At 46.4% G+C, this 14,258-nt stretch overlaps 4 protein-coding genes across 4 annotated transcripts; 3 read left to right on the top strand and 1 right to left on the bottom strand.

Annotated features, from left to right (window-relative positions):
• Positions 1-989: 989 nt before the first annotated feature.
• On the bottom strand, positions 990-4,279 carry JN550_005496 (uncharacterized protein; the record flags this gene model as incomplete). Its single annotated transcript, XM_049317130.1, has 6 exons — positions 990-1,529; positions 1,625-1,995; positions 2,048-3,587; positions 3,645-3,684; positions 3,833-4,191; positions 4,247-4,279. 6 exons carry the CDS (start codon positions 4,277-4,279, stop codon positions 990-992), a joined length of 2,883 nt encoding a protein of 960 aa, XP_049172509.1.
• A 1,601-nt stretch (positions 4,280-5,880) lies between these two features.
• Positions 5,881-7,388, top strand: JN550_005495 (uncharacterized protein; the record flags this gene model as incomplete). Its single annotated transcript, XM_049317129.1, has 5 exons — positions 5,881-5,952; positions 6,005-6,107; positions 6,165-6,233; positions 6,299-6,898; positions 6,955-7,388. 5 exons carry the CDS (start codon positions 5,881-5,883, stop codon positions 7,386-7,388), a joined length of 1,278 nt encoding a protein of 425 aa, XP_049172508.1.
• Positions 7,389-9,450: 2,062 nt separating this feature from the next.
• JN550_005494 (uncharacterized protein) lies at positions 9,451-10,467 on the top strand (the record flags this gene model as incomplete). The annotated part of the gene is made up of 4 exons (XM_049317128.1): positions 9,451-9,515; positions 9,572-9,682; positions 9,737-9,987; positions 10,058-10,467. 4 exons carry the CDS (start codon positions 9,451-9,453, stop codon positions 10,465-10,467), a joined length of 837 nt encoding a protein of 278 aa, XP_049172507.1.
• A 1,794-nt stretch (positions 10,468-12,261) lies between these two features.
• Positions 12,262-13,455, top strand: JN550_005493 (uncharacterized protein; the record flags this gene model as incomplete). Its single annotated transcript, XM_049317127.1, has 1 exon — positions 12,262-13,455. The coding sequence occupies one exon, from the start codon at positions 12,262-12,264 to the stop codon at positions 13,453-13,455; it is 1,194 nt and encodes a 397-aa protein (XP_049172506.1).
• Positions 13,456-14,258: the final 803 nt, after the last annotated feature.

Below are 14,258 nucleotides of genomic sequence, written 5' to 3'. Positions count from 1 at the left end.
AGTACCGGAGACCCAGTATTCAAGCTCTATGCAATTCTGCCAACGTTCCGTAGGCATGGGCCAAGTTTACGTTTATAACCATGATATACGCAGGTTATCGAGTTACATTCTAGAGTAGCCAATGTCGGATAATTGTAAATTTTGCTAAGACTTGAGACATGAAGTACGACGTGTTTCAATAGAGGCCTGTTGCGAAGTAAATTGCACAATCTTCTCTGGAATGCTTCGCATAATGCGGAGTGTTCTCATTAGTTCTCATCCTCCCAAGTCTGGGCTCCGATTGGTGCGGAGCTGACAGTGCTAATTGTTCAATACACTTTCAAGTTAGGTTGCACTAATGCACAATCTCATGTAAATACAGTAGAAGGGGTTCCCACCCTAGCTTGGTTTGAACCCCCGCCCGCAGCGTTGCATCTACGTGGGTAATAGCAGGTTGCATGTTATAGTGAGCTATTGAACACGTAAACGAACACAACATACGATTTGCGCATAGTAGGTTTCATCTAAGCATGGATGGCAGAAGATGGTATTTGGTGCCTTCTGCTTATTCCTACAGCCAAGATATTATCGAGGCGGGGTTACTGAAGGATTTTCGCGGTGGTGGGTCTTTTCATCGTGCGACAGGTAGGCTCGAGGTAACGATTCGTTACGACGTATTCTGTCAACTATGAATATGTTTGCAGTGCTGAGATATGAGGCTAAAGTAGAGCCTTCTCTCTTTCCTTAACGACTTTTGCCGTTCGCACTTGTCGCAGCAGCCGCAGGGGGATGATTTGTTGCCTAGTTAAATCGTATGATTGACTTGTGCGTTGGTCCTGATAGCTTCTAGCCAACGTACCAGTACTATGGTCTTGCGCGCATACACCACACATAACCTGACAATGTACATCTCATACGCATTTCTATGTCTTGAAATGGCTACCGATTGTCTGTTCACACTCTCCGGCATTTGATAGTTCTATCTTAGTACCCCGAACGACCCCAAAATTTCAATAGCCCCACTGTTGTAACCAAGCATCAAACCAGGCTTCAGATACAGGTGCCAAATTGGCAAGAATAGTACTTTGCGACAATGAGTTGCTCATGGCCCAATCCAAATGCTGAATGCCAGCATATGCACCTACATCTGGCGAAGAGCCTTTATCCGCCAGGTTCTGGAAGAACGAAATGAGCATGAGTCCAGTCTGAGCCTTTCTCGCAGTCTCAGAAGACCCAGTATCAGCCTCACGAATAATAGAGGCGTCAGCATCTCGCAGACAATTTATCCACTCTTGAAATGGGACAACCTGTATGTTTTCGGACATTGCTGTTTCCAAACGACCCTTAATGATCGACAGAACATCACTCCAACAGCTTTTCCTAGGGTTGAGTATGTTGTAATACATTTCCGGTGCACGCGTTCCCAATATTGGTCTCACCACCAGCTGTCCGATAATCTCAGCAAGCAAATCGACGGGGATCCAATCAAGGTTGGTAGCAGATCCCAAATCTGATGGTAGCATCTTGAGATAAGCAGAAGCATCAATCAACTATATTTAGAAGATCAGTTCTGTACAGGAGAATGCTGGCTGGCGGATTCAGGAACAAGAAAGGAAGAAAGTATAAGAGGCTGTTTATTGCTTACTGCTGGCAACCAGTCTCGTCTGTTCCACGCGCCGCCATTGCCAAGCGTTTGGACAGGCCCTGCAACTTGACCAACTCGTAAGGATGAGAAGTTCAGTCCACCTGCTTTCGCCGCCGTATGGAGCAGGTGTTCTGCGACCAATTTCGATGCCCCATAGCCATTTATAGGGGCATCGAAATTACTAATTTCGGCCTCTGGGACTGGGCCTGACTTGTTGGATGACCAGTTCATCGCAGAGCTGATAGACGATGTGAAGTAAAACCTGACCTTGTTTCGTGTGTTTTGGCAAATATTGACTAATTCCCTGAGACCAATGAAGTGAGGCTCGAAAGCAGCTAGTGGTAAGTTAAAATTGACCTCCCAGGCATTGTCTGTGAGAAACTTAGCAAAAGATCTGCGTTTCCAAGTCAGGAGCTTGCTCACGTATGATGGTGGTAGCTCGATCTTTTATCTCTTGAAGGACTGTGTGACTCAAGCCAAGAGCCTCTGATGGAAGATCGCACTGGGCGAACTTGACCTTACCGTCCCAGTCCTGTGAGAGACCCTTTACCTTGGCCAGCTCTACTTGTTTCTCCTGTGCATTTTCGCTGCGATTGAGACACCAGATACCTCCAACCTGGCCACTCTTGGAGAATATATCTAGTAGATACGGACCAATTGAGCCAGTTGTGCCGGTAAGCACGATGTATTCTAGTTCTTTCCTGCCTTTTTCAAACGAATTCAGGTATTTTGAGACCATCTGAGACGTTATAAGCCCATTGGACGTACTGTCTTGGGATCTTGAAAGTTTCTCTTGGTGAAGCAATATGCATACTGCCTCACTTAGCTGCTTGATGGAAGGATGTAGGTAAATCGTATTAGCTTTCACGTTGATGCGCTGGGCGAAGGATGCCTTGAGAAGCCTCTCCAGCCGGATAGCGTGAAGGGAGTCGAAACCCTTGGAAAAAATGTTATCATCGTCATCGATCTCTGCGACATTGGACACGACTCGGATTGCGTCCCTGATTCCAGCACGAATGCTTTCTTGGCTGGCTTCATCAATAATAACGGAAGGCTGGCAATCACTGGGCAATCGGTACATATCCTCAATTTCCTTTGCGAACTCCTTTTCCGTATCATTCCGGGATAATGTTCCTTTAGGTGTTCGAGGGAATGGGCTTCGCACGATCGTAACAAAGTCTCGGTGGATCTGCGCAAATCCCGGGAGAATCGTATTGACGTGCTCAATGGTAGGCCAAACATTGTCGATGATATCAAGATCGGATGCTTTAAGGTCCGCAATTGGATAAAGCAATGCGGCGGCCTGGAATCGACCTCTCCCCGTAATATACGCTGATGATATCCATGGGTGACTGATCAATACCCCTTCAGCTGCCAGCGGGTTGAACTTCTCCCCATTAGACAGCACAATGAGATCGTCTGCGCGCATTTCGTATTTCCAGAGGCCCGAGATTGTAGGATGGCGAGAATATAAATCCCTTGTTTCCCAGGTGTCAAGATCTGGAAACGTGACGAAAACTGGTTGAGTCGACGCCAAATTCTCTCTTTTAACAAACACCAATTCGAACAGTGTATCCGAGTAAGGTCGCATCTCAAATCCAGTCCGTGGGTGAAAGCGGTAGTACTGCCAATCATCTGGGTGTGTTACCACAGACGCAAGCCACTGTCCTTCCGTCATGCCCATTGTCTGGTATATTGGGACGCGCGAATGTATTGAGTTTCCCACAGACTGAGCTACTGGGCCACCAGCTGTCGTGATGAACCTCAGTTTCGAGAGCTTCTCCAATATGCGGGGGGATTTAGAAATATCTTGCAGCACACTGGGGGATATGAACGCCGAATCTACTGTGATGTTGTCTAATGAATCCTCGATTAGATGCTGCATCAAAGGTCCGGTAGATGGCAGGATGACAGTCCACCGGAAGAAAACAGCGGAAAATAGCCCAAGACAGATACCGGCAACCTAAAGTGATGTTATAAACCTGAGGCCTCGAAGTGCGCAACACAATTTGACACTTACATGGAAGAGAGGCATCGCACACAACATCCTTGTACCCGCCCTATTGGTGGTAAGCATAGTTAGTTGCTCGTTCCGGCTAGGGGCGAGATGAATTGTATGTGACTCAATATTGGGAGAGTAGTGAGTGGGTAACAAAATACACCAACGTAATTTCAAGAAGAAACTTTGTGATTAGAAGTTGTCCTTACCACTCTACAGGGTTCGGCATTTTTCCATCAATGGGTTCCATGACATGAAACGCATCGATAGTCGCTGCGGTACCGAGATATAATGGTATAAGCTTTGGCAGTCCCGTGGAGCCAGAGGTGTGTAGCAACGCAAGAACATCCGAATACCCTTCGTGAAACTGTTTCTCGTAAGGATACAAAGGAACCACAGTGGAACTCAAAAGGTCAGGTAAGTCTGGTACTTCAGCAGATGGTATCTGAAGTTGTTTTATGAAACCATCGTTATCGGTTCCTGATGCAGTAAACCAGAACTCGCATCCGGACTCTTTAGTTAATGAAATGTGCCCTTCAACGCTGTTCCGAGGCGAGGAAAGCAAGAGCTACAACCTGTCAGTGGCACGTAGAAAAAGGCGTATCGAGGATGATGGATCATACCTTGTTCCCGGTCTTTGCTGCCGCAATCATCATTAGGAAGTACCTCAAGTCATCTAAGAAAGCATCAATATAAAATTCTGTCAATATTGCTAAAGACTTTACTTTGCCCAATATAGCCTATCGTTTTGGACCCTGCTGTAGAGTTCAAAATTGACTCAAGCCACCAGCATAATCTATTGATCGAATTACAGAAAGTCTTGGCTGTAACTTCTGTGTAACCTTGAGAAGGGCTGTTGTTACGTGGAGTGCAGAACAGGACACGATCCGGCTCACTTTGCGCAGCGTGGTCTACTACCATTGGCAGCAGTCGTTGACCGAAGCTTGACGAAGCCAAATTTGAAGCCATGATCTGTTTCAAGGTTAGCAGACGAGGTGATTTAGTTCGTTGTCTTTGTAATCATAAAGCTAGACAATGGCTCGATGACCAAAGCTGGGTGGGTTCAGATGAGCCGGTTCATATAACATGGCCCCCTGGTGTTACTTAACAACGCCGTTCAAATCCCAACTACATGAGTTCGGTAATATGGGATGAAAGTGAACTGGCCAATGTCCCGGTTGCAAGAGGCTCCGACACTCGAGGACTAGTAACACGTCCGAGTGGGTACTTCCCGCCGAGCCCTCCGAGACAATATTGCATGGAGTTTACTTGCGAAGTAGATCAGAAAAACCCTGCGTGGAATTATCAACCGCATGTAGCTTGTTGTGACTCAATGAGCACAAATTGTCGAGTTTATGGTGTCACGTGGGTATGGCAGCGTAGGAATAGTATTCAATACACCTTCGAAAGTGCACAGTGTCAAATTGAACAGCATCCCGATGCGAGTAGTATCTACCTGAGTCATTCCTGAATCCTTGTATATGCTGCCGAAGAAATGGGTGACTTGATTGGTCGAAACGGCCTTGGCAGAAATGCGATCGGAAGGTTTTTGGCAGCGCCGATCGACGGGTTTCTACACGAATGCTATTTCGCATTTCGGCCGCTTACCTTGCCGAATGCCAGTCAAGTTTCAGCATATTAACTCAAGGGGCATGTCGTTGGTGTTTGTATCTTTTAAAGATGTTCCAGCCACCACGTCCTGGTATATCCGTTGAGCGTGAATTCGTTTCTCAGATAACCTGTAGGCGAATTTTCTGTACAAACCCACGAAACCCAAGGGTTTCACTAGCTGCTTAATCATTACAACCTATCTCACTTTTTTTGTTCGTATGCAGATCCCTGTGCACAATTAGCTTATCACCTTTCCCAGTTCGAACTTCACTTCGCACAATGGCTTCTCCTGCTACGTTTCCCTCGCTCGGGGACTGGAGCACGTGGTTGAAATCTTCTATGACGCATCCACTTTTGTATATTATTACAGCTTTGATGTTGCTAGCTGTAGCATACAATTTTAGATCGCCAGAGGACAGCCTAAAGAGCTTGCCTCACCTCAACCCACCAACTTTGTTCTCCCATTACCAAACGAAGGCAAGTTGCGCTTCGATCCCGCTAAACACTATTACCGCCAACAGAGCGAACTGACATCACATTGGTACAGCAAGCCTTTCTCAGTTCTGCAAAAGGGATTGTCAGCAAAGCTAGAGTTCTGTACCCAGGGAAGCCTTATAGAATCCTGTCCGATTTAGGGGAGATCGTGATGCTACCTCCCGACGTCATTGGTGAAATTCGGAACATTCCGCAGATGAGCTTTAGTAAAGCTTTCGAAATGGTATGTGATCCGGGAGCATTTGATCAGTAAAGAGACTAACGCCGTCATCTAGGACTTTCACGGAGGAATTCCTGGATTTGAATCTATCGAATCGGAATCTCGAAGTGATCTACTCCTGCAGTCCGTTATTAGGAAGCAACTGACTTTGTCTTTGAGTAAACTTTCAGTCTTCCAACTTTTGTGCGACTACAGGAACTGACATTCAGCATTAGGCAAGATGACTGCACCTCTGTCTCAGGAGGCTGCTTTTGCTTTGTCTATACACCTTGGCGAGAACCCAGGTTGGTAGTCTTTGCTGATAAGTTTGGTCACTGCTACAAATTGGTGTTAACTTTGGAACTACCAGAATGGCACGAAATCACTATTAAAGATCCGCTTCTCAGCATCGTCGCGCGTTTGTCTTCACGAATATTCTTGGGCGAAGAGTTATGCAGAGATGAGGATTGGCTACGTGTCACTAAATCTTACGCCCTTTCAGTCTTCAATGCAGCTCCCGAATTGCGACTATGGCCCCGTTCACTTCGAAAAGTTGTTCACTGGTTCTTGCCTCACTGTACCAGAGTCCGGGCATTAGCCAAAGAATCTAGGAAGATAATAGGTCCAGTCGTCCAGAAGCGTCGAGAAATTAAACGAGCCGCTCTTGCGTCGGGGAAACCGATTCCCGAGTTTAATGATGCATTGCAATGGGCAGAAGAAGAAGCTGGTCAGGACTTCATTCCAGAAGTATTCCAGCTGTCCTTGTCTTTGGTGGCTATACACACAACGACAGACCTGCTTGACCAATGTGTACTAGATATTGCTCAGAATCCAGAAATTGTGGCACCTCTTCGAGAGGAAATCAGAGACGTCTTACGAAGTCAAGGGTGGAAAAAGACGTCGCTTTACTCTATGAAGCTTCTGGATAGCTGTATCAAAGAATCTTCACGGATGAAACCGCTCAGCATTGGTATGATAAATCGCGCTCAATACTGTATTGGATATAACTAACATCCATTTCTTCAGTTGGCATGCGCCGCAACGTGGTTGACGATGTTCGACTGTCTAATGGGCTGGTTCTGAAGAAGGGTACTTGTACCCAAATGGACCTATATCGAATGAGGGATCCGGATTTCTATGAGAATCCCAACCAGTGGGACGGGTATCGCTTCTTTAAAAAAAGGTTAGAACCGGGCAAAGAGAACCTGTCGCAACTCGTGGCTACAAGTGACGACCACCTTGGATTTGGCCACGGAATACACGCATGCCCGGGGCGCTTTTTTGCTGCAAACGAGATCAAGGTTACGTTATGTCACATGATAATGAAATATGACTGGAAGTTAGTTCCTGGTACGGACTTCGAGCCCGCGATGACGGGCACTCGATCGAACTCGAACCCTGCCGCGCAGCTACTGATGCGGAGAAGGACTAATGTAGAGTTTGATATTGATTCAATCTGACCATTTTCAGGCGGAAGGGTTGATTATGAGGACATAAACGACCATCCATACATCAGATGTTCGAATTAACTCAAAGGGAGGGAAGCTTAGGACTCAGCATCGGTGTAATCCGTGGGGGATTTGCAACACTGTGATTGGAATGATTCTCTAACAGGGACGATATCATGCCCTAGGAATACTAAGATGAGACACTCAACATTTGAAGTTACAAGTATAAGGGACTGGCGACTCCATCCACTACGTATATATTTGAACGTACAACGCACTACTCCATAACTGTCATTTGAGTCACTAGATCAATCTCCTCCATCGTACCGTCTCCTATGCCTTAACAAAAATGCTCTGAATTCACGGTATATCATGTTTGTCGGTAATTTTGTAGGGAAGTATATGTCTACCAACTGATCAAAATTTCTCTACTGCTACAACTCTACGACAGTCGGCCTTGAATTTAGGAAGACGCTATAAGGGGGCTTCAATGGAATTCGTTGGTTGGTCTTATAGGTGTCTATATTACTCGTTCACTAACCCTTTCTCGATATTATAAGAATGCTGAACCTGTAGTTCGGTCGCAACTCACGTACTGATCCTGGCTCAGACTCGAAATACCGGCTGTCACGGCAGGCACTAGCTTTCGCCTGTGGGTGGTTGCTGCCTTTGGATCTAGCATTAGTGATGGTGAATTGTAACTGGAACTCTAATCGTATTACTGCTTCTAGCCACAACATGTTTTCCTTTATTTGGTGACCTGCTTTCTGTATTCCCTAACACACCACAGGGGTACGGCGCCTAGCAAAATATTTAATACTAACGTATCAGTCGAGACTTCGACGATCCCTGCCACCGCACAAGCTCAATTACCCAGTAGGTTGCGATCCTGGTAGATCATGTCTTTGGTGAATAAACTTCAACTAAGGTTTCACAGCTCGTTGGCTAACAAACGTTGCTTTCACATGATGTTTCAACCGTAAGCCATTCCACATTGACATCAAGTCACAAGATAGAATAATGCCAAGTATTTAGTCTAAGCCTATACCATGCACCAGAACTTATTTTCTTGCAAGTACCATTGGACGCAGTACACCCGATCTTCCAGTCAGCATGCGTAGGGATAGTTATACCCATAGGCAGAATGTGCCTGCTTATGTAGTGTTATAATGCCTATCTTCAATTCCGTTCTTAGTCATATTATCAATTATTACCCAATGTGTGGTGTATCTACCACAATGTCTCAACTGGCTGGTAAAGCAGGTATAGCAGCGCTGTGAGGATGTATTAAGTCACCATCTTCCCAGGTGCGCATGTACGGAGAACTACTCTCATCCGTCTAAGCTGCTGCAAGCACAGTCAGAGCTTCCCTTACATGCGAACTACATGTCAGGCTCAGCTAGCAAGTAGTATAGCAACAGCCATATGCAACGCGGTACTGCTTTAGAGCAAAATTGTGCTGGCTAAACTTGTCGCATGGATTCTTTTAGCTGGATAGGGAATTAATCAGGCCTGGACTCTCTGACCAGACAAATAATTCCGTACGAGAAAATAACTCAGTGATTGGGCAACTTTTGTGGGTGGACATTGAGATTAGCACGAGTTGCATACAGTTCCCCGTAGAGCGTTTGCTTCTCATGTCTAAGCACTGCCAAGTGACGGAGGACTTCATTGCCCAGTTCACTGTAAATCGACGTTCTAGGTCCTCCGAACCCTCCGATATAGTCCCCTGTCAGTCCTTTCATATCCGATAACCATCCGAGTAAATATTATCATCCGATACGCGTTTAACGAATGAGTGGGGCGAATCAATGCGCGAGGTATGATGACGCCATCCGATATGATGTATCGTACGAATGTCCGTAAGATGTGGATCTCTGCTATCCCCCAATAGCGCAGGAACATTCAGCGCAGTGCGTTGTCACCAATTACATTAAGATGTACCTCTTGGGTTACTGGTATATAGGAACATGGCCATAAACATGAACAGGAGCAATAACCATCTAATTCATCTCGAACCCGTCAATTCACCACTTTGAACAACCTATACTTACATCGCTACCTTTTGTTCGACATGGCAGACGTAAAAAATGGCATCAAGGAATACCCCCTTTCCCGAGATTTATCTGACTTCAACAGGTGTGTATCTGCTTCTCAACTTTGCTACATAGTATATACTGACTCAGAAACCTAAGACTCAATCTTCAGCATTACCTATGGAAAGACATCTTTGGCTACGCCCTCCACCCTAAGGTCCCCCGGGATCAAAAGAGTTTGAAGGTTGCTGATGTAGGCACGGGAACTGGGTAAGTCGACCTTCCTTCAAAATAATGTGAAAACTAACTAACTCATTTCCAAAGTATATGGCTGCTGGACATGGCATCGCAATTGGACGATGATTCAGCGGAGTTCGTAGGAATTGATACGGATGTAACCCAAGTCGGGCCTGCCGAATGGCTCCCACAGAATCTCTCGATTAGACAGTGGAGTGTATTCACGGACGTCCCAGAGGACCTTGTTGGGAAATTCGACATCGTGAATATACGCCTCTTTTGCTGGGTAATTGAGACAAACCCTGCAGCCGTATTGCAGAAACTCACCAAGTTATTAAGTATGAGCCCTTTTAACCTTTGCAGGGTCTACATGAAGGTACTTTATCTAACGTTACTTCCTATTGCTAGAGCCCGGTGGATACTTGCAGTGGTGCGAATTGGATATGGAATCGATGCGGATCGAAACCATTTCGCCAGATGTACCAACGAACTCGCTAGAAACGCTTTGGGCACAGGCAATTCCCAATGACTCCCTTATGGTCCCCACATGGGTCAAAGAGTTACCACGAATGTTTGAAGATGAAGGCTTAGTAGGAGTCACAGCGGACTGGCAGATAGGAAAGCGTCACACATGCCTCTCGATACACTGGTGCAACCTACCCACCCTCAAGATGGTCGCTGATAAGTTAAGACCAGTGAATCCGGAGAAGGCGTCAGAAATTGACCAGTTGGTCGACGTGGCATTTTCTCAATCACGAAAGGGGGCCATGTTTCAATACAACAGAGTGGTGGTCATCGGCCAAAAGCCAGAGAAATAGTGACCAAAATGTCGCACATTGACAATGGAAGGCTGTCATTGAACAATTTTAACCAAAGCACATTATGCAACCAATATCTTGAGACTGTTTGGTGTTGGCTGTATTCGAGGAGTGAATGGCTTAGAGTTCACGTATAGCTGGCATAACCTCACTTTCAACAAGAACCATCGTGCTCTAAGGAGTATCAAATCTTACTAGCTTGTAATTGATTTGACTGTGTTTTTGATTGACAGCCAGGGAGATGAATGTTTAAGATATGCGGTACGAAACTCTACATGGTCATACAATCGAGCTTATTGATTTAGCCTTGGGGGTTAGTTATGCTATCCTGAAGTCAGCGTCTTATTAAGTTCGTTTTTTACAGCGTTTGCCATAATAGGAATGTATCACGTATGTGCAGCTGTCAAAGCCTAAGGCTGGATTTGCAGATAGACTATGGCTCATAGTTCCCCACTTTGTTTTCTTACTCTCATTTGACAAATATTTTGCCCAACGAACGAACTGCGTATAATCGCATTTTATTTTATTTTTTTCCCCATGAGAGGAGTATGCTAAAGTTCTGGGGTGTTTCTCGGCTGGTAAACTCGATAATTGAACGCAATAATAGTCTTGTGCGGGGAAGACAAGCTGTCTTACCTCTGGCGTGTCAGTTTCGGCAACCTTATTCGGCATAGCCATGCCAGGATTAACGAACATCTAGCACTCTGCGGGCATGGTGCATCGCGGTGACGAAGATGATAAGCCTGACCGCAAACTTTGGCAAACCCAAGAGTATCTGCACGGAGCTTCGTTCCACTGTGAGATGCACGACGCACATAGAGGTGCAGGAGTAGTCAGATCCCGCTTTATCCGACGTATGGATATGGAGGATTGAATTCCTCTCAGCTTAGCTGCGAGACTCGAAGACTAATGCAGAAGTTTCGACGATTGGGGGCGGATGCCATTGCCGTTGCGTGAAGGATGATGTAGGACCGAAGTTTCCTTCTCGCTTAGCAATCGGCGCCGAGGGCTAAGAAGTCTCGACGCGACGCTGAAACGTATGTGTGTATTTTGTATGTTGTGAAAGCTGGAGAGTAAGCCTCTGGTGCCGCCGACTCCCCGCGCAGTGAGCTAGTGCCAAAAGTACCCATCCGCCGAGAAAAGAAGGATTATCCGAACAGCACGTCTTCAGGTTGCGTCAGTCAGCTGTTCTGGACTAGTAAAACACGATGTGACCTGTAGCATGAAAACTTAAAAATGACTCAGTAACAAGATATATATGAAGTAGTGCCAAAACAGCATGGTTTGTATACTTAGTAAGAATATTTTATTAGTACCCAAACCGCGTATAAAGACTGTTCGCATAATTGGCTGTAGAATTCGTTATGAGAAAGGAAAGGGAACATACATCCGCCTTGCCACCAGCGAGCTGCTATGCCACAGTGGGGGCCAGCTGGAGCTGAGAAGAGACAGACTTTCTTGGCGGATCGATTTTGGGTAGCGTTCTCCGTACCCTGTATCGAATCGGCGGTGAACTAGGAGACATATGTGGAGAGAGTCGCTCAAAAAGCGGCATTCCGATTCATTGATCTGGGCGCGGGCCGTGCCATCCCCGACGAATGCACAACACCTTGCAGTCCCGCTGCAATAAGGAACCGGGATAACCAATACCAATACAAGGAAAGCGCCTATTATGCGGGTTTCGTGTCATGTTAGAATCATAATAAGTATGTTGAAACCTCAATAAGAGCCGTATCTTCTACTGATGAGGTTCGGCTTCATCTTTTATTTCCTCCCCTTTCTCTAGTCATAGACATGTCTGGCAACTTCTCGTCCAGGGCTCCCTGGAAGCGCTCGGCCTGTGACCGCTGCCGCGCGCAGAAATTGCGATGTCACCGTGACGAAGACCAATCTCCTGACACCTGTCTTAGATGCTTGAAGTCGCAAGTGAAGTGTTTTACCAGCAAGGCGCGGCCAACCGGTCGCCCTCCCTCACGCCAGCCTACCAGGGTCGAGCAGAACGATAACAATTCTCTCCACACCGCTACCTCCGAGAGCGGTGCTGACATGAATATGGTGGACTACGACATGTCCCTAGACACCTTTCTGGACAGCATTGGGATGCAGCATACTGATTTTGGTACGAGTGACGAGTTGCTTGATAGCGCCTCTCCTCCTCATTCCGCACCATCAATAGTGCCACCACCGGCACTAGGGGATCCCGGCCCCTCTCAGCATCCTTACCAATATAGTATACCTAAGATGGATCCTACGACGCACGGTCGTGTAGAAGATGCGGGCTGTCTACTTTCGAAATTACACTATGAACTCTCTGAACAGCTATACTACATTAGATCGGTACCATGGGACGTCAAAAGCGCCTTACTCCTGACTTTCTCCCACAAGAGCAATACCGAAGAGACGGAAATCTCTGAGCCGCACCCCCTTGTCCAAGTGTCGAAGGCATCAACAGAGCTAGAAAATTTGCTGACAGGTCTTCGACTACCGGCGTCTACGGACCATACGAGCCCCACATTTTCATACTCGCCATCCTTCTCACCACGCATAAGCACGACCCAGCTCCTTACGGCCCTGTCTTGCTACATACAGATCGTGTCTATCTACGACATAATATTTTCCAAGGTCTTAGACTATCTGACGAAAAATGCAAGGGCTTCGACTCCATTCCAAGCGCCTGCTCCCAAAATGTACTTGGGAGGTCTGCCGATACCTTTATACCAGACTCTCCCCGGCAGTCTTCTTGTTCATTTAACAGAGCACCAACTACAGCCCATCGAACAGCTCATGGGCCTACCTGAGCACTACAGAGTTTCTTCAAAATCCAACGAGAGCAGCAATGGCGGAGATATGGGGCTATTTCGGGGCCAACATAGCCAACCTCTGCTGGTTGCTGTAATTCAACTAGGTGAAGACGGAGATGGCAATCATGATGGCATAAGATCTATTCGGTCTTTGAAGGTGAAAATGCGACAGATCAAAGATTTTTAGGGGAAAATTCAACGCCATTGATCATTAGCATTTGTTTGCGCAGGGGCTCACTCGAGGCCGGTGTTTCGGCGTTCTGAATACATTTGTAAAGAGTTTCTCATAAAAGATCCAGTCGTTAGACTTGAACGACTCACAGCGGCTACAAATCGAGCGACTCTATAAACTTATGGATCTATATAATCTGAATTGTGGTGGACGTCCGTACTCCGGACCCATTGAGTTCCGTCGAAACAAGACGAGATCAACAAAGGTCCCTGTCAGTCAGAATTATACCCAGCAAGGACTTCATCTAGGCAAAGGTTCTGAGCAGCAGAAAATCGAGTTCACGGTTGATTATACACAAAATCAATGGTTATTCCTACTGGAATATTATATCGTGTAGTAAGATGGAAGAAAAATAAGATAAAGATATCCGAGCGGCAAGACTGACTATTAAGAATTATAACCCGTCCAATGATGGACTGTGCGGCTGGACACATTATATTCCACCAAAGTATGTGAATAGATTATCTGCTGTGTTCCGGGCTGGCTAGTGCAGGTGGTTGTTGTGGTGGGGGACGAGGGGTGATCCACCCTACCTGTAAATGGCAAACGCCACAGCTGTGAAGGGAGCTCTTCTTTCCTCTCTCTCCCAGCTTTGGATTTTTTTGCAATACTACAGGATTTGCAGCACAGCCTCGATCCCACCTGTGGTGCCATGACACACCTGTGGTGCCGTGACACTCTGACTCGGGAATTGTTTTGCGCATTTGTAGGAGGTAGCTTGTTGTTATGCTCCACGAATTCAATCGCGCCATACATGT

Source organism: Neoarthrinium moseri, assembly GCF_022829205.1.
Source record: "Neoarthrinium moseri strain CBS 164.80 chromosome Unknown scaffold17_Wmoseri_CBS_16480, whole genome shotgun sequence".
NCBI classification, from domain to species: Eukaryota; Fungi; Ascomycota; class Sordariomycetes; order Amphisphaeriales; family Apiosporaceae; genus Neoarthrinium; species Neoarthrinium moseri.
Note: the sequence above shows the minus strand (reverse complement) of the source record. Positions and strands in the feature narration are given on the sequence as shown.